The following is a 25727-nucleotide window of genomic DNA, read 5'->3' as shown; positions in this document are numbered from 1 at the left end:
GCTTTAAAAAAAGCCATCTACTCTTAAATTCATTACTTAACCTTTTAATGAATTTTTAATTCATATTTAAATTGATAATAGCAGCATTAATTGTGAGTTTTATAGTTAGATTATCTGCTGGATACTTAATATTAGCATATTTAGTAATATAATAATTATAAATAGATATATTCACACATTATATGAGACGTGTGTGTATATGTTAAACACATATTACACATTGGGTAACTGAAAGTCGATACAAAGTGATGGAGCTTATCTAATTCTGACTCAAATGCTTTGCTCTGCTTTTTTTTTCCTTTTATATATAAATGCAGAATGACTGAGAGGCACAAATATACATGAGTACATGCATGCATACAAAGAGAGAGAGAGAGAGAAAGAGAGAGAGAGAGAGAGAGAGAATTATTTTCTTTCCTTCCCACATCAGATCTCAGATCGGAGTTCCTTGGCTTCGTTTCTGGGCTTGAGCTCCTGGGTATACCCACATGACACTGCAAACCCATGGAGCAGATGTGATTTCTCAGTTCATTGGGTCTCTGCAGCTCATTAGAAACCTGTGTTATGATCCTGCTTCCCAGTTTTATGTTAGCCTGGCCTGGCCTGGCCCAGCTATGGCTGTTGGAAGAACTCTCCATATTTTCCAGTTTCTCTGTCTCTCATAGAAACAATTTGAAGAGTTCAAACTTCCCACTCTACCCTCTCTTTCTTACTCACTAGCACCCTCTCTCCTTATTCTTTTTTTATTTCTTACAATGGCATAAATTCAGTTTTCTTTATAATGGCAAGCTTAACCTCTCCACCAAATATAGAATTCACCAAGCAGTAATTAGAAATAATAAATGTCAAAATCATGAGTGATAAGGAAATATGAAAACAACTACTGTATGCTGAAAAGAATTAAAGTAACATAACTACATGCAGGGTATCATCTTCATACTAGTATTTAAAGCAAAGGAAATGTTTTTTATTGCACAAAGTATTTTATTAGTAAAATTTTTTTGGAGTATTTGATTAGATTATAGGGCTGTTTAATGCTGCTTTTTATTTTAATGTGTAATGATGGTTATCTTATAGACAGACTTTAAGTTTTAAGAATTACAGTGAAGTATTTAAGTGTTTAAGAGTTAAGTATCTAAGAGATGATCATGTTTACAGTTTATTCAAGTTGTGATAAACAGATGCTTCCATAGCTGGAGTGACAGATATCTGAAGTAGTGATTTAAGTGCTACACAGAATGTTCACTGCAGGATCAGACCTTTAAAACTATACATAGTTATGGAAATCTGGGTTCCTTCAATAATGGCATAGTATACTGGATTTCTGTGATTTTAGTAGTATTACTTAATGTAGTTTCCATGTAATATGCAATATATGTATCATTTCATATTTTCATTTACATTTGTAGTTAGATGTTTTGTAGTTAATTGCTTGAAAATGTAGGTATGGTTGAGCCAATATGTATCTTTTTAAACTTTTCATATATTGGTTACATAAGTGTGTAATGAATGCCTACTATTTCATGTACCTTATATATACAAGTGATTTGAAAATAGATGCTAAAACAAATAAGTGCAATAAAACTTAGTTCTACAATTTCCATACTTTATTGTTTGATGCGTACACTTGAAATGAGAGAAGTATTAAGGTGAAAGCAAGTTAATCAGAAGATTAAAAAATTGAGAAACCTAATAAATTGATGAAAAAATAGGTACTATCACATGTGTAACTACTTTTTGACTCTTGACTTATCAGTGGGAAGTAATGTTTTATCTTTTAGAAGTTTCATTTTGCCAAAATATGAAAGTTTATTGTTACATAATTTTCTTAAGTTGTAAAACATTAGTATTAATAAAAACTTTGGTTCAATAAATATAATTATTGAAGAATTCTGCTGTTTGCTAACATTATTGCCTTAAGCAATTTTCTTTTTTACCTGTTTTCTTCTAGAAGGTCCTCGGCCATCACAGAAAGAAATAATATCACTACGGGCATTCATGCTACTCTTTCTGAAACAACTCATACTAAAGGTAACATAATGTTACCTAATTCAGACATAAAATATATTAGATAAAAGAGACTTGGGCAATAGTTTTGAATCATTAATGCTAAATTAACAATAACTAGAGATTCTTGATTCAATACTCCATGAATCTTACTGTTAGCTGTTGATGATCTTAACTTGATTTAAATGCTTTTGACATTCTTAATATTAATGAATGTGGGGAAATTGGACAAAGAACATGTGAATCAGAATTGAGCACAAAGATTTTATTTTAGGAAATTGTTACAATTTAAGAAGGATTACATAATATATTTTATAAGGATTTTCTAAATTTAGGATGAAGACAATAATAAAATAAGGGTAAATTTATTTTAAAATGCACAAAATTTTTGATATAAATTTTCATTTGTAGTATTTTAAATAATGGGTAATTAGATACTAGTATTTTGAATATGGCCAAATTGCAAATATATTAAATATATTAATTTTGATAGTGAATGTCAAAGTATCCATGACTTTAAAAAAAGTTCAAATTTTACGTAATTTGAAACAGTATATTCTATGAGTGGCACAGTGTCTGTAAATTTTAATTATAGTGTCACTACTTTTAAATTCTTGTAAACTGATAATTTTATGCCTTGAAGTCTTCTTTCTAGATTTAAATACTTTTTTAATACAATTTTTAATAGGACCGAGGTGTCAAAGAAGATGAACTTCAGAGTATATTAAATTATCTCCTTACGATGCATGAGGTAAAAAATGTTATGAATATTTTTATATTAATTATGTTATTCAGTCTTATAATAAAATTTTGGTGAGATGAATATTGATGATCTTTTATTATGCAGGATGAAAATATTCATGATGTGTTACAGTTATTGGTGGCTCTAATGTCTGAACATCCAGCCTCAATGATACCTGCATTCGATCAGAGAAATGGAATAAGGTATAGTTGTAAATATGGTTGTAATATTAATATTATTAAAAACCAGTGGGACTTAGTTGATAAGCAATTCTGAGAAGTCAGTGCGGTCCCATGTTACCTGTCAGCCATGCATGGTGTGTATGTCCTGCAGTAGGATTGGAGGGTCCAGAGAGATAGAGCTGCCATCTAACCAATTTCAATGCCATTAGTGCGTGGCAGGATTGTCAAGAGCCACCCTTCTGCCTTCCCTTTTCCTTAGTCTGTGTAAGTTTGTGCTTGTTTTCCAATAAATGGACATGCTCGACCAGACTGTCTCTGGTGATTCTGAGGAACTCTGTTGCCTCATCCCCTCAGTGTTTATGGGCACCTGCTGATCAGAATACCCTGAGAGATCATGAATTGGAGAAGGACTATAACCTGAGACAATAGCAGGGCAATAGGAAGCACAAATACAAAAGATATTTTGGAACAAGAGGCAAAACCAAAAGAATTTGAAAACTAATTGTTTTTGTTATTATGAATTAATTGTTTAAATAGGTGAAACATTTTGTTGATTAATATTGTTATGACATCACATTCATAATTTAGTTCTCCAGGAATTCTATTTGATTTTTCTGAAATCCTGAGTAAGTGGAATGAATAAATTTAGCTCATGCTGTAAAAATTAGTAAACTCCACAACTTTGAGAAAGTTTATAAAAAGAGATTGGATACAATATTTCAGCAGAGGTATATGTACTCTTCTCTTACTTGGCCATTTGTATCAGCCAATAACTTTTTTGGCTTGAAGAACTTTCTAAAATCTGAGAGGTCATCACTTCATTTCTGTGTGGCCAAATTTGTGATATCATGATTATGTTTAAGTTTATACTGTGTAACCGGTTAATCTGAAGAAGGTAATTTCACATCTAATGATTAACAACAGTGATTACTTTCTTACTTTGAGGGTGAACTGTATGAAGTTGTTGAAACTTAACGCATTTTACCGAACAATGAAATTATGTGTTGTTCAGTCCAATAATGAAATCACATTATTTTTCTGAATTTTTTTTACCAGTTTAATTAGTATTCTTAATTACATCTTTTCTGATCACAAGAAGACATGCATTAAATGGTTTGTTAATTTTTGTATTCATACTGTATCATCATTTTGTTTTTAGATACACGGTAACCTTAGACATGTTCCTGTTTCAACGTTAGTCATGATTTCTAGTGACACAAGCTGTTTTTAAAGCTCCTTAAAATTAGTCATGGAGAATTGGAATTCTGTGATAACCTTGGATCTTAAATCTGAGGATTTTTCAAGTTCTGAGCTTTTGTTTTAGCTCAGAAGATTATTTCTACTGTTAAAAGTTCTTACAATCTTAATAATTAACTTTTGGCATGTTTCCACTTTCTAACTTAAATTTTTTTTTCATGATTAATTTAGGTACCCGAAAATTCCGAAAACATACACAAATTTAGGAATGTGATTTAAAAAGTCATCGTTCAAGGGAAGCAGTCCTTTAACAGTACACCTATTCTTTCAGTCCTCCTGCATTAGAGAAAATGCAAAAAAAAATGGGGGATAAAAGGAAGTAATATCAACAGTATCTTTTTTAAATTTAATTTTATTATTTCATTTTATGACATAGTTTCATAGGCTCAGGGATTCCCACAACCCTTCCCAAACCCTCCCTCCATATGGAATTCCTCCATATTGTTACAGTAGTACAGTTCATAACCAGTCATGATTCCTTCATTGCGGGCATGGACCATGCAGAGAGTCCAGCATCTTATTGTCCAGATAACTTCAACAGTTTCATTGGAAGACCATCCTTGGTCTGAAAGTAGAGCTGGCAGAATACCATCCCCTCCAATGCAAAGCCACTAATTACATAACTTCAACAACAGGAAGAAACATGGAGATTTACAACATCATGAAGTGAAGTAACGTGGTATTGAGTGACCAGTATGTTAGAAAATGCAAGTTCTTAACCACATCCTGCGACTACTTCATTGATATCTCAGTTTTAGCATACATACAACCAGCTACTATACACCTTAAAATGGTTATAGGGTACTATTCAGCTGTCTCGTGTCTATTTTCATTTTTATATTTCGTAGCTTATACTATTCAAGCATGATTTTTACTGAACTTCGTGAATTTTAGAATAGTCCATATAGGCTTATAACTTTAACAAGCCATATGTTAACGATTGAGGAACAGAATAATTTTAGGAGGGGTGTGCAGAGAAATCTTCAATACCTGAGTGAGGAGTAACTGATCTTTGTGTCCTATCTAGTAAGGTATATGGTAGTCCAAGCTGACTTTTTCCTGTCTGTTCTAAGCTTTCCTGATTGGTCTGTGTCTGTCTATCTGATCTAATTTTGGAGGCTCTGGCATGACCCTGTTGGTCATTGCAAGAGAGGGTGGGGAGCCAAAGTTGGGACAAGGTAAGGACCAGAGAAGTTTCCTCTCCCGAGTCCCTAAGGAAGTTTACTGTTCTTCTGTTTCTGAGTACTGCTCAGGGTTCCTGGCTGTTGTTCCAATGACATTAGATCCTGTGAGGATCTAAAGGATCTGGGCTTCTTTCATCCCATGTGGGAGATTCGATAGGGAATGGTTGACCTCTGAGTTCTCGGCCTACAAGGGCACTCCAATTCCTTGGGGTCTCCTTGGCAGTTGGGATGTAGTCCTTAGTGCCGATATTGATAGTCCTTAGTGAGGTACTGGGAGTTGCCGGGGTTAGGATACAAGCCTCATCCTACCCTCCTGTTCCACTCTGGGGTCCCCCCCTGCTCTGTGCATTTGACCTCCTGTTAAGAGGCTGTCATGATAGCTCTTGGATCCCACTGTATGTTTATAGTTTTTGCTAATGTCTAATGCAGATTCGAGTCTGCTGTCTGTAAGTTACCTGTTGCAGTCTTGATAGATTATACTTAACATATTCCTCACACACTCTAAGAAGGTGGAAGAATAATATCCTTTACATATTGTAAATTATTAGTGGAAGTAAAATAAATGACTTTAATTTTAAGGTTTTATTCTCCTGAATGTTAGAAAATTATATTTTTTTGTTTCATTTGACTTTTGTGTAGCCTGGATTACTTTGCATTCAAAATATACCAGGGCATTTTATTTATTAAAACATAATATGATATAGCACATGTAATTTTATTGCTACTTCTTGGAGAATCTTCCAACATTTTATTATTATCTTTGACTCCTTTTAGCTTATAAGATAAAATTTCTAAGACATGAATTAATATTGTAATGAATGTATTCCTAATTTATTTTTATTTGCAGTGACTGTTGAGTGTAGGTTATGTGTTGCTAAAGGATGTTTTATTTCCAAGAAGCAAAAAAACCTCACAGGCTATTTTTAGTAAAAGTTAAATCACATACTTGTAATAAAAATCTTTTCAGAGTAGGAAAGAGGGATTACAAGCTATCAAAAAACAAGTTTTGTCTCTTCGTTCCTTTCTCTTTGTGTGTTTCATTTCTTCCTTCTGTCTGTTCAATAGCCTCTCTGGATAGAAACCAAAACTGCTGTTCTCTTTTTTTGTTTTAAATTGTTTCTTAATCTAAGATTCTAGGAAAGACATGTACTGTTTCTCAAACTTCATTCCAAATTCTCAGGAGTGGGAAATAGTTCAATTAATCTCTATCCATGATGGTCTTTAGCAAGAGCAAGAAAATAATCATTAGTTTCAAATGTTGGAGGCCGTTCTGAGAGAAAACTAGGTGTGACTAAGCAGGTATCTTCAAATTTTATTCAGTGTTCTCATGAATAGCCAGTCATATTGCCCTGTAACATATATATATAGGTATATGTATATGTGTGTGTGTATATATATATATATATAAAATATTATATATATATTTGTCCAAAGGGCACATTTCAAGAAAAGCAAATCAGTTCTAAATTTCAGTTTTCCTCCAAAGAATTTTGAAAATTCTATAAGATGTTTTATGTTTATGTAATTTATCTGTATATAGCATTTTAATTTTTAATATTGGTAAGGGACTAACAGAGAACTTATGTTTTTTAGAGTGATCTACAAATTATTGGCTTCTAAAAGCGAAAGCATTTGGGTGCAAGCTCTGAAGGTCCTGGGATACTTTCTGAAGCATTTAGGTCACAAGTAAGTTGATGTTTCTGATAATGAATTATAGAAATGCTTCCAGAAGCTATATTTTGTGAGTTTAAATCTAATAACACCAAATTTGACTGGAATAATTTAGCAGTCATAATGAACATAATGGTTTTCTGTGACAAAAGTTATGAAAATATTTTATGAAATAGTGTTTCATTAAATGTATATTATTAAATAAAACCACAATTTAAAGTAATACAGATGATTTGTTTGCTTTCTGAAATGAAATTATTGTCCATTTTAAGGTTGTAATAAAATATTTCGTGAAAAATATAAGCCATATATGGATGCAAGTTCAATGTAAATGTTTTTGATATGAGGAGTATCATGTATAGTGACACCCCATGCCAGTGATTTTGGGTTCACATGTATATTTTCTCTATTTGCATTCCTTTTAACAATGAGGCTTGCTGGAATCGTTTATGACTTGACCTGCCTAGAATACTTTAACATTCTGTCTAACTTTCCGCCAATTCCAAAATGTAGATACTCTTCAAAATATTATAAGCAACAAATGTTAATTATTTCATCGTATACTATATTGTCTAGTGCATGAGTGTTTTATAGCCTATTTTAAATTCAAGTGTAGCCCAAGAGGTAGTTGTGTAATTTAAGCATTGCTAGATAGACTTTCTTCGGAACCTCACTTTTGTCAGGTTTTTTTATGTTTTAATTTACAAGGAGATTACTGGTACCACTGATGAAAACTGAATGAAATACAGTGAAGATATGTTTAACATGTAGTTCTGAAGTTTAGATAATCTGTTACTAAATAGCAGTTGGTAGTAACAGTGAAATAACCAGTAGTTAACCAAATAACAGTTACGTAAGGAAGAACAGAAGCTTTGTAGTGAAGTTAGAGGGAGTATCTGAACAAAGCCAAGATTGTGCAAAAGTGTTACAGTTGAGAAACTGTTAGAGTTAAAGTTGTAAACACTTTCAGTATGAAGAATGAGGTTCAATGGTGAACCTTTGGTTTGGCATTTAAGACATGTTGGAATACCTCTGTCCCATAACAGAGTGCTCATGTTAGCATCTCTGCTCCACTGCTTACTCCATCTTCTTGCTGATAGGTACACTGTGAGGCAGCAGGCAATGGCTCAAGTAGCTGACTCCCTGCCACACACATGGTAGACCCAGACTGGGATTTTGGCTCCTGGCTTCAGCCTGGCCCAACCCAAACCAGTCAGACATTTAGAGAGTGCATCAGTGGAAGTTGTCTCCATTTCTATCTCTGGTTTTCTCTTTTTGTCTATCTTGCATAAATATGTAGTCATTCATAAATAGCTTCACTTAAAGCTTTCTTGTACAAAGTTGAAGAATCGGGGGCCAGTGCCATGGCATGCTAGGCTAGGTCTTCATCTGCAGCAGCCGCATATGTTATGGGTACTGGCTTGTGTCCTGCTCCATTTCTAATCTAGCTTTCCACTTATGACCTGGGAAAGCAACAGTGGATGGCTGAAGTGCTTGGCACCTTGCATCCACCATGGGAGATCTAGAGAAAGCTCCTGGCTCCTGGGTGTGGATTGGCTCAGCTCAGCTCAGCTCAGCTCAACTCATTGCACTATTGGGGGAGTGAACCTGTGGATGGACGATCTCTCTCCTTTTCTCTGTAAATCTACCTTTGAAATAAAAATCAATGATTTTATTTTTTTAAAAAGGAAATAAGAATTGCATTTTTAGATTCGTTCTCTTCATATATATATATACACACACACATGTATGTGTGTATATAAAGAAAACACATTAGAGCATTATATATATAAAAAACAAACATTGAAATATAGAACCAGATGGAAACAACACACAAAACAAAATGGAAAACAACAAGCAGCTAGTAAATTCCCTTATACATATGTTAAGATATACTCTTTTCCTCTTTTTTCCTGTAAAATCCATAAACAATGCAGATAATGATAGAATGTTAACTAAATTAGAAGAATGAACTCCAAAGTATGAATATTGGTGGGATTACAAATTTGGGCATTAATATTCCAAGATTGAGTAACAGCCAGCAACGACAAGGAAATAAGAATATAATGAGAGGATGGAAGTGTTCAATGATACTGCATCTCACAAAATATCTTGGAAAAAACACTTTCTGGAAATGACGAATCCATTTTAAAGTGAAAAAATAGTTCTATTGCTTGAAATGCTAGACGCTGCTTTGTTATGGCTAATAGATTCCTTCTTAAATCATATTATTTTCAGAAAAGCAGAAGATGCATAGCATATACACAAATAAACTATAATTTTGGAAAAGAGTGTCTCCTTGGAACAAGGGGAACAGGCAGCTTTGGAACTGTGAAAGCATGAAAGGTTACTTATGCATGTTCCCTGACATAGGTACATGAAGATCTCTTGCTGGTCAAAGAGAATTTGACAATGTAAGGTGGCTTCAAGTAGTTAAGGGAATGGCCCGGCATGGTAGCATAGTGGTTAAAGTCCTCGTCTTGCACACACTGGGATCCCAATGGGCACCAGTTCGTGTCCCAGCAGCCCCACTTCCCATCCAGCTCCATGCTTGTAACCTGGAAAAGCAGTCAAGGATGGCCCAAAGCCTTGGGACCCTGAACCCACGTGGGAGACCTGGAAGAAGCTCCTGTCTCCTTGCTACAGATTGGCTCAGCACTGGCCACTGCGGTCACTGGAAGATCTTTTCTGGCTCTTCTCCTCTGTGTATGTCTGAGTTTGCAACAAAAATAAATCTAAAAAAAAGTTCAAGGCAAATATTATGAAAAATAATCATTGGTTCAAAATTATTATGCATCAAAATAAACGTTTTGTTTTCATTAACTTTTTGAAGTTTCCTCATATCAGAAAAATAGGGATCTGTATATATGCTTTAATTAAAACAAAAAAAATGAAAACTAGGGTTTGATTGAATACTCACCTGTTTGCATGGGATGAATGCTAATTTTGATTAAAATTTTACTCAAAGTTTTAAAAAGTAGGCATGTAATGAATTGCTTTTAAGGAAGTGCAGCAACTGAATAGAATGTTAAATACTTAACAAAAAATGGAAATGTTGAATTGTAAGGTAATGAAACTTTGGGAAGGTAAACTATGACATAAATAAAAGTGAAAGTGGAAGCAGACAAAGAAAGACAAACTTTATGGTTGACCTAAGATAACACATAAGCTAAAAATAAAAGCAATGAAAATAAAATATAACAATAAAATCAGATAGTATATATATTTGAGCATATAATTGTTTAGAAGGATTAGAAAATAAATGATTGAGACAAAAGGGAAAGAAGTTTCAATAGTAGCATACATGTGATTTTGTGTAGAAAAGCAAATGAGTGAATTAAAAATGATTTTTCAATTAGTAAAGCAAATAATGGTTCAGAAATTAACAAGGTAATAACAGTGAAGTTGCAATATAATATTTCCCAGTTTTATTGAAAGGGCATATTATACAATGTGAAAGCATAAACCAAAGGAAAAATTAGCAGGGCTAGTATCCTGTTTGAATCACCACTTCAAGTCTTGGTTGTACCACTGCTGAGACAGGAGCAAATTATGGCCCAAAATTCTGGGTCCTGCCACCCATGTGCAATACCTAAGTGGAATTTCTAGCAGAAAGTCTTTAGTTTAGTGGGAATATAGACAAGTGTTATAAGCAATAATTGAAAGAAAAATTATCGTTTTACTCATGTGTGGTAACTTGTAAAGTAGCCACAGATCATTGAAACTATAAAAAATATAACATTCTTAACTACTGGATTGGCAAAGGTGTAAAACAAAATTTTAAAGAATAATTTGTAGCAATGTTGACACACAAAGGCACCACTTGAACAGATAATACATCACATACAAATTGTTAGTATTTTTCATAATATTAGTATCAGTAGTATTCATGAAGCATTTATCAAAATTTACTGAAATGTATGAGAATATTCCAGAAAGTTAGTTGTCAATGGAATTTAAAAATGAGTTTGCTTTGGTGTTACACGATTTTAAAATTCATGTGTACAAGTGATCTTCAAAAAAGTTCATAAAATTGTTGTTGCACAATAGATTAAGATACCGCTCAAGATACCTGCATCCTGTAGTCACGTCAGGCTCCAGTTACTCTGTTTTCTCTCCAGTTCAGGGAGTTGGGCCCCTGCTGCTTCTGTGGGAGACTCGGATGGTGTTTCTGGCTTCCAGTCTTGGCCTGGTCTATTCCTGAGTGTTGGGGCACTGGGGAGTGAATCAGTGATTGGAAAGATCTCTTTGTGTCTTCCTGTTTCTCTGATTCTGCCTTTCAAATAAGTAAATAATCTTTTAAAAATATTTAATGAAAATATATATATATTATGAAAAACTATGCATGAATTTTAATGAATTTGTGTCAAACAATTTCATTTTCTGTGAGCTTTTTGAAGTACTTTCAGTATGGTCATTCTTCCATTCTTTTCGGATGAACTTTTTGGCTTTTAGAGAGAAAGAGAGTAAACCAAGAAGATATTGACCACCATTTCCCGACACTGCAATAAAATTAGAAGCCAAAAGTCAAAACAGGAAATTGAAGGATAGGTTTTGTGGTGCAGCAGGCTGCCACTCGAAGATGCCCGTATCTCATGTTGTTGTGCCTGTTTGAGTCCTGATTTCTCTGCTTCTCATCTAGCATTAAGGATGTATACCTGGACATACAGAAGATGGTGGCCCCAAGTACTTGGATCCTACCATCCATATGGGATACCTGCATGCAATTCCTGGTTCCTTGCTTCATCCTGTTCCAGTCCTGACAGGGCATGGAAGATAACAGTATCTATCTGTCTCTCTCTTTCTTCTATCACTCTTTCAAACAAATAAATAAGTAATTATTTGAAATGATTTAGCAAAATACTTTCTACTTAGAAATTAAGAAACAATTCCAAATATGTTGTAGTGAATATAGGAAAATAAATGGAAAAAATTAGAAATTATATACACCTATCTGTGTGTCATTGTATAAGCTTAGAAGTTGATGATTAAAAGACCTATACATTCCTATAACATTAATTAAAGGGAACAAATTATAAAAAACAAATGTAATGAGGATAGGAGCTAACATCAATAAAATAGAAAACCGAACAAAATCTATTGAAAAGATCACTGAAAAAAAGGTAATTTTTAAGAAACAGAGAGGAAGATCTTCTATCTGCTGATTCACTCCCTAAGTGGCTGGTCGATCTGAAGCCAGGAGCCAGGAGCTTCCTCCGGATCTCCCACGCAGGTGCAGGGCCCCAGAGCTTTGGGCCTTTCTTCACTGCTTTCCCAGGCCACAAGCAGGGAGCGGATGGGAAGCAGGGCAGCTAGGAAACAAACTGGTGCCCATATGGGATCCTGGTGCGTGCAAGGCAAGGTCTTTTGCCACTAGGCTACCACACTGGGCCTTAGGTGTTTTTTTATTTTTAAGGAAGCAGCAAAATTAATCCAGCATTCTCACAACTTGTTAAGGTGTCGTTATACTCTTAAAACTATATGTATGAAATATACAAAATATATGATCTGTTTTTATCTTATATACGTTGTTAAAAGTTAAAGGAGAAGAGACTTGAAATACAGAGGACTTTTACAATTACGAGCAGGTTATTACAATTCCAAGAAAACATATTATTACATGGCAACATGATAATATCACTTTTTTCTAGTTTTTTAAAAAAATATGTATTTATTTAGTTTCTTTGAAAGAGAAGTACCTCCCATCTCCTGATTTATTACCCAAATGCCTGCACCAACAATGGAGGAGCCAAGCTGAGTCAGAAGTCAGGAAATCAATCCCAGGCTTCTCATGAGTAGCAGTGACCCAGCCACTTGAACTGTTACTGCACTCCAAAGCTGAACAGCAGAGTGGAGCCCAGAGGGGACCCAGGCTCTGCAATAGGGTCTGCGGCTATCCCAGGTGACAGCTCAATGGCTGCACCCAAATCTTGTCCTTCAATTATTTTAAGTGCCATAGTTTGGAGGCTTTCTGAACATACAAGTAATACTTTAGTCAAATAACAGGTGGGAAGGATAATATCTAGTTATTAATAAAAACACAGGAATATGTTCACAATATATTGTATTTTCACTAACAGCATTTTATTATATTTCAAAAGACCTGACCATAAAACAGTGGCAGTGTTTTATTTTTTACTGAAAACATTGATTGGCATATGTATTTTTTTGTACCTTTTTTCCACTCCAGGCGTCAAAGTAACAACCTGAGGCCACGGGGGAGGGAGTGCGGGGGGCAGCACTGGGGCATAGCAAGTGAAACTGCCGCCTGCGCCTGCACTACCTTCATTAAATATGGGCACCAGCTGGAGTCCAGGCTTCTCATGATATTTACTGGGGAAGGAGAGGCTATGGTCCAAGTGTTTGGTCTGTACACCCCTGTGGGGGACCAGGAATAGCCTGCTGGCTCCTGATTTCAGACCAGCTCAGCCATTTGGAGAGTGAACAAGTGAATAACAGATTCTCCTTCTCTCTATCTCTCTCTCTCTTGTCTTTCTTGCTCTGTAACTTTGCCTTTCAAGCAAATAAGCAAACAAACAAATCCGACAAGAATATTGACTGAAACCTCAAATAGTATTAAACTTACTATCATTAATTAAATGAAACTAAACAAGTATAATTAGGTTCATTGGTAGTGTAAATAATGCTTCTTCCTCCATAATAACATTATGAGATAGAAGCCAATAGAAGTTGGAAATTTAAATAAAGTTGTTAATTGTTTTTTGAATATTGTTTAGATATTAAAATACAGATTGTGTTGCTATAAATATAGGATTACAGGTCATTTTCTCATATTCAGGTTTCATTTCATTTCTTCATCGGAATACTACTCACCTTTTAAAGGGTGAAATTCTATCATTTGCAACAAAATGGTTCCAACTAGAGATCGTTTTGCTCAGTGGAATAAGCCAATCCCAAAAGGATAAATATTGTATGTTCTCTTTGATATAAGGCAAGCTTCATGCAAAATGCATAATCTAAGTATAAGTAAACATGTATGTACATATATTCATCTAGAGGAACCATATAGTGGGGACCAGCAAGCTGCCAGGTGAAGAGTCATTGCAGTATGCATCTCTACTCCCAAATCAAAGATGGACTCTAAATGAAACTGCTAAATATATAGGATGCTAGGTTTTCTATTCTTGTCTATACTTAGAATGTCAGGATACACACAAATAGCAGAAAGATGGACTTGTGACTATTTTGGAAGGACTGTACCTTTTGTAATAACGTAGGGGAAGAACGATGACAGGGAGGGAGAATGGGGAAGGGAGGATGGGGCAGTTCCTGAACCTGTGGAATTGTTTCATAGAAAAATTTAAAATCATAAAAAAGAAATTAAAATTTCAGTAAATTAAAAGCTGTACCAAGTACTTCAATGGAAAGATGCAATTATAAAAAGAAATAGTAATTCGATGTGCAATCAAAATATAGTCCTGCTTAAAAAAAAAGAAAAAACTTGAATTTTCATTTAAAATTTTAAAACCTGGGCTTGCACTGTGACTCAACAGGCTGATCCTCCCGCTGGTAGCAGCAGCATCCAATAGGGGTGCTAGTTCATGTCCTGGCTGCTCCACTTCCCATCTAGCCCCCTGCTTGTGGCCTGAGAAGGTGGTGGAGGACAGTTCAAGTCCTTGGGACCTTGCACCCTCATCAGGGATGCAGAATAGGCTCCTGGTCGCTGGCTTCCCATCAGCTCAACTTTGACCGTTGTGCCATTTGCGGGGTGAATCAGTGGATAGAGGATCTCTCCTCTCATCACCTCCCTGCCTTTCTCCCTCTTTCTCTTCCCCCTTTTCTCCCTGCCTCTAAGTAAACATTCCTTTCCAATAAAAATAAATAAATGAATCTTTTAGAAAAATTTCAAAACTTTTTCTAAAGCTAACTCAGGTGTCCAAATAGATAACTGAGGTGGGCAACTTGCAGCAGCCAAGGTACTGTGTGAGATACTTTCATTTCATATTTAAAGTGCCTTGACTTGAGTACCAGCCTGGTGTCCAGTTGCAGCTTCTTGCTGGTATCACCCTGTGGAGTAGAACGTGATGGCTGAAGAACTGAGACCCGTGCCGTCTGCACTGGAAGCCTGGAGTTCCAGGGTTCTGTCTTCAAAGCTTTGTTCTGCCTTGGCTATAATGAGCAGCTAGGCATCAAATATCTCTCTGTTCCTCTTTTTTTCTTTCAAATAAATAAAAGTAACAATTCACCAGTGTTTCAGGAGAAATTTTAAAAGAATGAATAGTGGCTATATGGATAGTATAAGTTGGCTAGACTTTAAACCAAGAGCTAAGCTGAAAGAACAGGTGTAGAATGGAAAACACAGAAACATATCCTAATACAAGTCTCCTATGTGGGTTCAGAGTTACAAGGACTTGGGCCATCCTCTGCTATCTTCCCAGGTCATAAGCAGAAACCTGGTTTGGAAGTGGGGCAGTCCGTACATGAACCAGCACCAGCTTTGGAGATTCACAACTAGGGTGGAGGATTAACCTGCTGGCCCATGTCAGGCTGCATTTTTGTGGATTCTATTTAATGACACTTAAAATGACACAGTATATTGTTAATTGAAAGGAAACTACAAATGATCTTATGTAGGAAAACAGTGGCAGGTTGATGGAGAAATGGAAGAGGGAACCCCTGTGCCTGTGGAACCGTATCATATCATGAAAGATAAAAATGTATATAAATAACAAAAATTAGATAAAATAATTCCAATGTATTACTATCATTTAGATCTCTTATATGCATGTTGATGTACATAGTAATTTGAGAGATATGGCTATTTATACTCATTACATCTAAATTAAGGAGGTAAGGCTTTACACTTTGATTCAAACATGTCTTTATCATTTTTGACAATCTAAAACCTGTCTTTCATTTTGTGAAGATAGGTATTAGAAAACACTTTTTTGTAATGTTTACTAAGCTAATAAATTTTCACAACCTTGCTTGACTTTTTAATTCTTTTTAAAGAATTGTTTATTTGCTTTGAAAGGTAAGAGAGGTAGACGGAGACACTGCTTCCATCTGCTAGTTTACTCTCAAAACAGCTGCAAAACCTAAAGCTGGTTCAGGACAGAGCCTGGGCTTGAATCCATGTCTGGTCTCCCATGTGGTTTCTGGGGTCCAAGCTTCAGATCATTTTCCTCTGGTCTCCCAGGTGGATTAACAGGATGCTAGATTAGAAGTGGAACAGGCATGACTCAGATGCAGCCATTTGGAATGCAAGCGTTGAAGGTGGTGGCTTAAAACTTTCCTACAATACCCACTCCTGGAAGTTTACTCATCTAATTTGGCAGAAATTCTCTACAATGTTACACAAACTGATTTGATTGAACATAATACTTTCCAGTTCCATCCATGTTACAAGAGTCCACTCTTTCTGTGGCTAATTAGTGTTCCCTTGTGCTGTGTGTACCACATCCTCCACATTTTTTTCTGTTTCTTAGATATTGTAAATAGTAGGAGTACAGATGTCTTTTTGACAGGTTGATTTTACCCACTGCTGGCTTTGCTGGATGACACAGTAGTTCTATTTTTAGTTTTTTGAGGAATCTCTGTATTGCTTTCTAACATGGGTGCACTAATTTACATTACCACCAGTGGCGTGCAAGAGTTCCCTATTTTTCTCATTCTCATCAGTATTTGTTACGTTTTGTCTTTTGATAATAGCTGATCTAAGCAGAATAAGGTGATAACTCATTTTGGATTTTATTTGCATATGATTATAACATAATCACATGTGCGGACTGTACAGAAATGGTGATCTCATAGAGTTTAAAAAATACAATAGCAGGATCTGGTGCTATAGCCTAGTGGCTAAATGCCTGCCTTGCATCTGCAAGGATCCCATATTGGCACTGGTTTATATCTCAGCTACTCCGCTTCCCATCCAGCTCCCTGCTTGTGGCCTGGGATGGCCCATAGCCTTGGGAACCTGTACCCACATGGGAGACCCAGAAAAAGTTCCCTGGCTCCTGGTTTCCAATTGGCTCAGTTCTGGCAGTTGCAGCCTCTGGGAGTGCAGTGTGTGGATCAATGTATGGATGCTCTTTCTCTCTGTCTCTCCTCCTCTCTGTAGACCTGCTTTTCCAGTTAAAAAATAAATCATAAAAGAAGCAATAGCAGTTACCAGTGGCTTGGGAAAGAAAAGTAGAGAGGGAGGGGGAATTATTGATGAATGGATACTAGGTTGTATCTCGATGCGTAGGAGTATGAAATTCTGGGCTTCTGTTGCACAGCAGGGAAACTACAAGTAATTTAAATAAGATTTTTGGATATTTTTACCATCTAAAATATATTAACTGCTTGGAAGAAATACCTAATTTTTTGTTTTGTTTGTCTAGCTTGGACAGTATGCATGTTTCCAAAGATCATTTTTTCCTCTGTGTCATAATGTAAGAACAAATTTTAAAAAAGAGATAAGGAAGTTAGGCACTAAAACCTAAGTTCTATTTGGTTTAAAGAGTAATCAGGCTTATGATGTTAATTTTTCCTACATTATCTTAATGGAGACCTTTTAGGCTTGAATCACTGAGCTGGTTTTTTCTTAGAGTCCTGTGGGAAACAAAGACATGTGATGACATTTTTCACTATCTCTTGACTGCTGTGCAGCAGAATTTATTGGTAAGCATTTTCTAAATGCAAATTACAGGAGGAAGGTGACTTCTTTCTGCCTTGGTGTTTATTCAGTGTTATTAAGTTTACCACCCCTAACCTAAAATGAAGTGTTTGTGTAAATATTTGCATTGGAGGAGATGATCTGGAGAGCATGGATTCCTTTGGTAGCTGAAGTTGAAATGGCATACTGAATAACTTGCTACTCCAAGTTCTGTAAGGCCTGCTGTAGACATAGCATTTACCAGCTAGCAAAGACGTATCAGGGGCAGTTCTTAGACATTTGTTCTTTACTGATTAGGAATAAATTAATGCCTCAACCACCTTTTCTTCCATGTAGCTTGAGTTGGGAAACATATCTTCCCCTCCTTAATCCTTTAATATCCATTAATCTTGCCTTTGAAAAAATAATGATCAGTTTTGAAAAAAAAGTGGTCAGTTAGCCGTTTCTAATCTTACGTAACTGTTTTTTTCAAACCCAGCCACTGCACAAATGCCTGGATTCTCTTGTGTTTATGCAAGTTTGCTGTTTCTCTTTCTTGAGGAGGATTTAGTATGAGGATTGAGTGTCCCGTGTATTCAGTTACAGAGTGAAACTTGAAGTCTGAGGTTAAAAGAGGATTTCCCGGTGATACCCAAATAAATGCTTGGTTGTTTGATTAGTATTAATTGAGGTAGCAATAGTTAGGTAAAAGAATCAACTTATAGTCATTCAACAAACTAGTGTCATACTCCTATTTACTAAAGATTCAAATGGGTTTTCCTGGCAGATGGGTTTCTTACATGTAGGAATGTAGAGACCCAGGCAGTAATATCCATGTGTGACTCCCTGGTCCTTTTCACATGGCTACTGTATACCTGGCTTGGGGAAATAGCATGGAAAATGTAGTGAGTATCTTTTTATGAACCAATCCTAACAATAAAACACACCTTTTGTGTTCACATTTCATTGACTACAACTCAGTTTTTTGACCATCTCTGTCTATAAAAGAGGCTAGAAATATAGAACAGCAGTGAACTCAGGAATTAAGGAAAACATTTGTTAGTTATATAGTCCGTGTCAAAATAACCAAAGCCAAACAGAGAGCGAAAGAAAAATCCAATACAGATAAGAGAGACTGAGGGTTTGGGAGCCAAGAAAATCCAGACCATGAATTCTAGGAAAGTACCAAAAATGAGAAGCATGTAGGAATCCCCTGAGTTAGGTGTTTGGAGGGACCTCTACCTGGTACTTGTCAGATTGATGAGTCAATAGAAAAGCATTGAGGTTTATTTTAATCTGTGGGCAGATCATAAATACAAACTGTGATGAGGTGTAGAATTATTTTGTTCTATGACCCTTATTACAAATCACAGTATTCAGATTTAATCATAATTTGAGATTCCTGTTGTTAAGGTTTGTTAACACACTGTTTCACACCCAAGTGATATCAGAGTGTGTGGTGTTGGGGTCTGCGCTGAAACTCAACAGGTTAATCGTCTGCCTGTAGTGCACTCATCCTGTATGGGTGCTGGTTCATGTCTTGGCTGCTCCGCTTCCAATCCAACTGCCTGTTCATAGCCTGGGAAAGCAGCAGAGAATGCCTGAACTCCTTGGAACACGATGCCCATGTGGGACATCGGAAGAGATTTCTGGCTCCTGGCTTTGAATTAGCTTAGCTGTGGCTGTTGCAGCCACTTGGGGAGTGAATCACTGGATGGAAAACTTTGTCTCTCTTTCTCTTGCTAATAAAAGATAAGTCTTTTAAAAATTATGTGGTCTATGTTAGGGCTTGTGATTTTAGCACAGTAAAAATAACTTCTGAATACTTATTAGAAATTTGAAAATAGTAACTCAGCATTTATGCAGTGTTATATGGTTTCTATCGTTCACCTTTTAGCTTGTGTGATATTGTGAGAACTGCTTAGGTGTTTTCATGTACTTTATAAGAAAGTTGTGTTTTAAACGATTGTTTCTTTTTGCAGATGGATGTTTGTAAAAATAATGACCCCTTAATGATATTATGTCTGCTTATAAATTGTTTCTTATCCCAAAATTATGTGATCAGGGAATCCAGTGTTTTGATTCTGTTTTTTTCCCCTCTTTCTTCAGGAGGAAAGTTGAAATTATGCACACACATAGTCTTTTCACACTGCTTGGAGAGAGGCTGATGCTGCATACAAACACTGTGACTGTTACAACGTACAACACACTGTATGAGGTAAAACTAATGAGTGATAACCATTATAGGTGTGTACAGGGAAACATTTGTAGCCTGTGTCATTGTGATAAGTAGTTAATACAAAATGCTGATAAAATTCGAGCTAATGAAAGCAAGAACCATTTAAAAGTAAATATACACCATATATATATATATGTTGTATATAAGTGCTTGGCCTTCTGGTATTTATATGAGAGATTGGAAGAAGCTCCTGGCTGCTGGCTTTGCCCTGTCCAGCCCTGTCCTTTGCAGTTATGTAGGGAATGAAACAGAGGACGGTGGCTCTCTTTATTTATGCCTCTCACTCTATCTCTGTAACTCTGACTTTAAAATGAATAAATTTTATAAAAGAATATTCATTGATACATAACACTAGAAATGCAAAAACAGTATTCAGAAATGTAAAATAATTCCATTATTGAAGATTTCTCAATATTAGTAAAAAAAAAAAAAGCTTGAAAAACACGTAAGAAGGCATATACTGAGATTCGAATGGACTTCTAATGTAATTTTGTAATTATGAGGCAAATTCAAACTTCTGTAATACTGTAATTTTTCATCCAAGCCAGAGATCAGTTCCTACTCAGTTTTCGTTTGTGAGGATCCTGTGAATATCGTTTATAACTAGTGAGAAAAAGAATACTTTGGAAAATATTAAACTACATGAAATCTAAATTTGACATGCACAAGTGAAGATGTGCTGGAACATAGAGAGACGTTTTTGTACATGTGGCCAGGAGCTCATGGTTTTATGTGACCCTTGTCTGTAATGTTACCTTTATCTACCTTCTTTTTTCTCTTTTATGTTCCTAACTCTAAATCTAAGAGTAGTTGTTCATTTTCCCCACATTGTATAAATCATTCTTCAAACCATGATTTATAGACTCTGTCATCCAGAACAATACCTTTTGGATTTTAATAAGTTCACTATATTGTTCCAGTGTTTGGCACACAGAAGTGGATAAACAATAATGGTTGAGCACCACTAATCTGAAAACATAAAAATCAGAATGCTCTGAAATCTAACATTTTTTGAGTCCAATGTGATGTGCAAGAGATTTGGGATTTGGAGCATTAAAAATTTTTAAATTTTGGATTAGGGATGCACAAGTAGTTTTTGCAAATAATGCTAACATCTGAAGACTTTGAAGTTAGAACTTACGGTCCACACATTTTGCATAAGAACCAACCGGCCTGTGAAAGAATGGCCTCCTTCCTGCAGAGCATGTGGGCTCATTCCAGTGTTCATTTCCTGAATGATAACAGTAGCTACTCTTTACTGGACACTTCTTTTCCTTTTTTGCTAAGATTGATTGAATGGATGAAAGGAGGAAGAAAAGGAGGATAGAGAATGAAAGGAAGAGAAAGAGAGAGAGTGAGCAGGAATTCCATGGGGGTCTCCCAGATGGGGCTGTTATGTGAGTAGGCTTAGTCATTTTCAGGTATGTGAGCAGGGAGCTGGCTTGTAAGCAGAGTAGCCATGACCCCAGTTGACACTTGAGTATGGGATTCTAGTGTCACAAACAGCTGCTTAATGCCCTGTGTCACAATCTTTTCTGGTTTCAGAAAAGTTAAAACTCTTAAAATCAGCCAGTAATACTTAGCAATATTTGATTAGTTGTAAATTTTGAAGAGAGAAGCAGTATCAAGAATTTCAAGAATTGCAACGTGGGTTTGATTTACCTCTGAGCATGCGCCAGATCCCGCACTGTCAGCAAGAACCTGTGGATTGGCTCGGCCAGCGTAGCGCACCCGGTCAGGCCATCACTTGTGACTGCCTTACTCCCTTTGGGAGTTCTGGTCCCAGCTCCTCCAGTTTCAGGCCAACTTCTGACTAATGCACCTTGGAGGCAGCCAGTGGTAGCTAAAGTACTTGGGCCCTTCTAGTTGAGTGGGAAAATGGGTTGGAGTGCCTGGCTCCTGGCTTTGGCCCTGCTCAGCTGTGCCTCTTGAGGGGAACTGGGAAGTGAACCAGCAGATGCAAAATCTGTGTCTCTGTTTCTCTGCCTTCCAAGTAGAAGAAAATAATTTTTTAAAAAATCAGTTGGTTTATAGTACATTCTGAAACCTTCTTTAGCTTCTGTTTTTTGGCATACAAAACTTAACCTAGCCTCAATAATATTTTTCTTGTAGAATATGCTTTCTGAACATAAACAGTTATTTATGTTTAATATACTCATGGGTCTCCAAAGTATTTTGCTTCATAGATGTAGGTTTATTATTATTATTTATATACTGTTGCCTTAATTTGTGAAATGTATACTGTGGGGAGGGGAAGCCAGGTGTGGAATCCAAGAAGGTGAAGAAGCTCCATTCCTTATAGAAATAATCAGCTAAAGGGAAAATGTAGTGGACAACACTGTAGTGCTGCAGGTTAAGCTGCTACTTGCAATTCTGGCATCTCTTATGAACGCTGGTGCAGTTTGTTTGTTTATTGCTGATCCAGATCTGTATTAATGTTCCTGGGAAAACAGCAGATGGTGACCCAAGAATTCAGGCCCCTCCCATCCATGTGAGAGACCTGAAAGAAGTTCTAGGCTCCTGGGTTGGGCTGGGCCGGGTCAGGCTATTGAAGCCATGTGGGCAGAAAATCAGCTGGTGGATGATCTCTTAGTCTGTCTCTTCCCTTCTCTCACTGTAAATCTACCTTGTAAATAAATAGCTAAAACTTTGAACAAGGTAAAGGAAAACATGCATATTCTTTTAAGTTATTTTCATTTTTCTAAGAGCTAATAATTTTAGATACAGATGATAATACAAGGAGTTGGCTGGATTTAAATTCTTCAGTAAAAATTCTCAAGACTAAACAAGTGGATAATATGTTAGATGTCATCCTATGCGAACATTTTATGAAGAAGCTCAGATTCAAAACAGTTAGGCTGTAAAAAGTAAAGAGTTTCGGACTTGTACCACACCGATAGTGGCACTTACATGAATTAGTGAGATTAGTAATAGTATGCCATAAGTCCCTTCTCAAACAGGTGGTCTATGCATGATGAGACCAAAGTGGCCTTTGCTTAGGCCTTGCATTTTTGTTTGTTTTTAACATGACTTACAAACTAATTCCACTTACAGAATTTAAATGTAGAATGCTGATGCAGGTCTGTGTCTGTAAGTAGTTACCTTTGAGCTTACGAGTAGTTGTTCCCGTTCCATATCCGATCTGATAGCTACTGGCTAGATTGATAGCTGTTTAACAAGCAAAATGTGGCTCGTGTGATTGGTAAATGCACTGGGTCTTATGGCTGTGTCTGGCTCGGAACCCTGTGCGCTATTTTGTGTTAGTTGGGGATTACTTTTAGTACAGGACTATTTTCTGCAAACTTTTTGTTCTGTCTTTTTAAAGATAATCCTGATGGTTTAAAAGCGAACATTTCAGAGAGGTCGGGGTGGGGGCAGGAAGGGAGAAGACAGAGCTAGTTCTTCAATCCAGTGTCCGTTCCCCAAGTGGCCTCAATGGCTAGGGCTGGGACAAGCCCACGTTGGGGGCTAGGAACTCCTCGGTGACATGCATGGGTGGCAGGGGTGCAAATACTTGGACCATTTTCCATTGCCTTTCCAGGAACCTTAATAGAGTTTGGAAGTGGAGCACCTGGGCCTTGAATTGGTGCACATAAGGGATGCAGGCGCTGTGGGCAGTGGCTTCACCTGCTCCACCACAAGGCCAGCCCAGATCTCCAGAGCCTGTCTGGAGTCCCATCTTTTCATTAAAATATTTATATCTACGTTCATATCTCCATCTTCATATCTCATTTTCCTCTGTCTGTTTATATATTCACATAGGTTCTTAATAATAGCCTGCTAGGTTTTATTACTTAATAGGGCTTGCATTTATGCTGTGTCTGGAACATTAACCAAGAAAATTGATACTAGAAATATAGTTCCCCCTAGCAAGTTAATTCCCATGTACTATCTCCAGAAATTTAGTAGTGTGGGCATATACTGCTCTTAATGAATAGATGTTGAATTGAATTTCCAAACGTATTTTTATGATTTAAAAAACACTTGCATTTGAGTATGTTTTGAATCATTTTTATATGGGGCCTTGTTTAATTTACTGAAGACTTTTGTAGGCAGGCAAGGCAGTTTTGATCCTCATTTTTAGGTAAAATAGGGACTTAAAAAGACGACTGTGGCAGCTGTTGGTGCTGAGGTAAATGTTAGTTGTGCAGTGGTTATTTTTGGTAAAGACGTTTTAACTGTTGTCCATCAGGGAAGAGTATGACTTTGTTTTCTCTAAGTTGGTCTTTGCTTATTTTGAATTTTCTTATTTGTTAAATATTTTTTCTGGGCTCATTGTGAATTTATTAGAAAAATCCCGTAGAAAGCATTTTTACCTGATTTGAAACAATTTGACATGTTTGGTGGCTGGTTGTTTCTGTATTTGTAGTTATGATGTATTTGCTAAATTTAGCTAAAGTTCTTCATCTTTCAGATCTTGACAGAGCAAGTATGTACTCAAGTTGTACACAAACCACACCCAGAACCAGACTCCACGGTGAAAATTCAGAATCCAAGTGAGCAAGTGACAGTTCTGTATTCTCATTTGGTGGTTGCCTCACAATGTGTGATCTAAGCCAAACCTGCCCTAATTGCTTGAATCGTTTTGTGATGTTTTACTAGTTTGTAGTAACTATAACTCCCCTATCACAGCACTAATTACTTAGCTGGATTCTAAGAAATGCTTTCTGAGTTGAACATTTGTATGTGATTGTGAATCTTTAAAGCAGTCTTTGTTCTTTCGCTTGTAGTGATTCTTAAGGTGGTGGCAACTTTGCTAAAAAACTCGACCCCCAGTCCAGAGCTGATGGAAGTGCGCCGTCTGTTTTTATCTGACATGATCAAGCTCTTCAGTAACAGCCGTGAAAATAGAAGGTAAACACTTGGAGTGCTACAACAAAATTTCATTCCATGTTTAATCTTTTCTCTGTTCTTAATTTTCTCGCATTGCTAAGTACTCTTAATCATTAGAAAAGGCATTGTGTGTTTTTGATGCATTTTGATTTCAGTAATCATTTTGATTCGTTATGCTTCTATTTAATTATGTTGCTATTATAGTTTAAATTACATATTTATGGATGTATATGGATATATGTATGCATAAACCCTAAATCAAAGACACTATCATTTTTGATACGTTTCTATTACCAATGATATTTTTATTGTAATTATTATTGGATTTACCAGTGGTTTTCTAGGTTTTCTAGGTTTTTCTAGTGACTGAATTGCCATGCATTTTAAGCTGAGTAGACAGCACAAGAGTTAGGGTATGAGTGAGGCCCTAAACTCCGTCCAGTGGGAAGGAGAACACTGCTGGATTTGTAATGTATTAAGTATTTTGAGTGCCAAAGGTGATGAGAATGTGTAAACATTACTAAATCTGTTGGAGGAAAGTTAGGAAGCAATTTGAATGATAATTAGACTTTCTGCGGGTTGAGCAGTATAGGAGGAGGGTCATTCTAGGTATAGAACACAGAATGTGCAGAGTGACTGCACCTTGTTCTATCTGTGTCAGAATCCATTTTGACTGTTTTATCCAAATGACAAAGTGATGAATTCTTGTTTGTGTTAAATGGATGTTTCTCCTTTCTAGATGTTTATTGCAGTGTTCAGTGTGGCAGGACTGGATGTTTTCTCTTGGCTATATCAATCCTAAAAATTCTGAGGAGCAGAAAATAACGGAGATGGTCTATAATATCTTCCGGATTCTTTTGTATCATGCAATAAAATATGAATGGGGAGGCTGGAGAGTCTGGGTGGACACGCTCTCCATAGCCCATTCCAAGGTAACAGTTACCTGTGTGAGTTTGCCACTGGGTTAAATGGCTGCAGTGCTCATCTGGCGCCATCTCGTGGGCATTGTAGG

At 36.3% G+C, this 25727-nt stretch overlaps 1 protein-coding gene across 8 annotated transcripts in view; it reads left to right on the top strand.

Moving 5' to 3' along the window:
- The window catches only part of NBEA (neurobeachin), a 582506-nt gene that overhangs the window by 129930 nt on the left and 426849 nt on the right, over positions 1–25727 (top strand). For all 8 annotated transcript variants that reach the window (XM_058670864.1, XM_058670863.1, XM_058670859.1 and 5 more), the window contains 8 exons: positions 1952–2031; positions 2696–2758; positions 2855–2952; positions 6966–7058; positions 19753–19861; positions 24297–24378; positions 24613–24736; positions 25455–25647. In XM_058670864.1, coding sequence (XP_058526847.1) covers positions 1952–2031; positions 2696–2758; positions 2855–2952; positions 6966–7058; positions 19753–19861; positions 24297–24378; positions 24613–24736; positions 25455–25647 — 842 coding nt within the window. The remainder of the gene's footprint in view (positions 1–1951; positions 2032–2695; positions 2759–2854; positions 2953–6965; positions 7059–19752; positions 19862–24296; positions 24379–24612; positions 24737–25454; positions 25648–25727) is intronic.

The sequence above is a fragment of the Ochotona princeps genome, chromosome 12 (assembly GCF_030435755.1).
Source record: "Ochotona princeps isolate mOchPri1 chromosome 12, mOchPri1.hap1, whole genome shotgun sequence".
Classification (NCBI taxonomy): domain Eukaryota; kingdom Metazoa; phylum Chordata; class Mammalia; order Lagomorpha; family Ochotonidae; genus Ochotona; species Ochotona princeps.
Note: the sequence above shows the minus strand (reverse complement) of the source record. Positions and strands in the feature narration are given on the sequence as shown.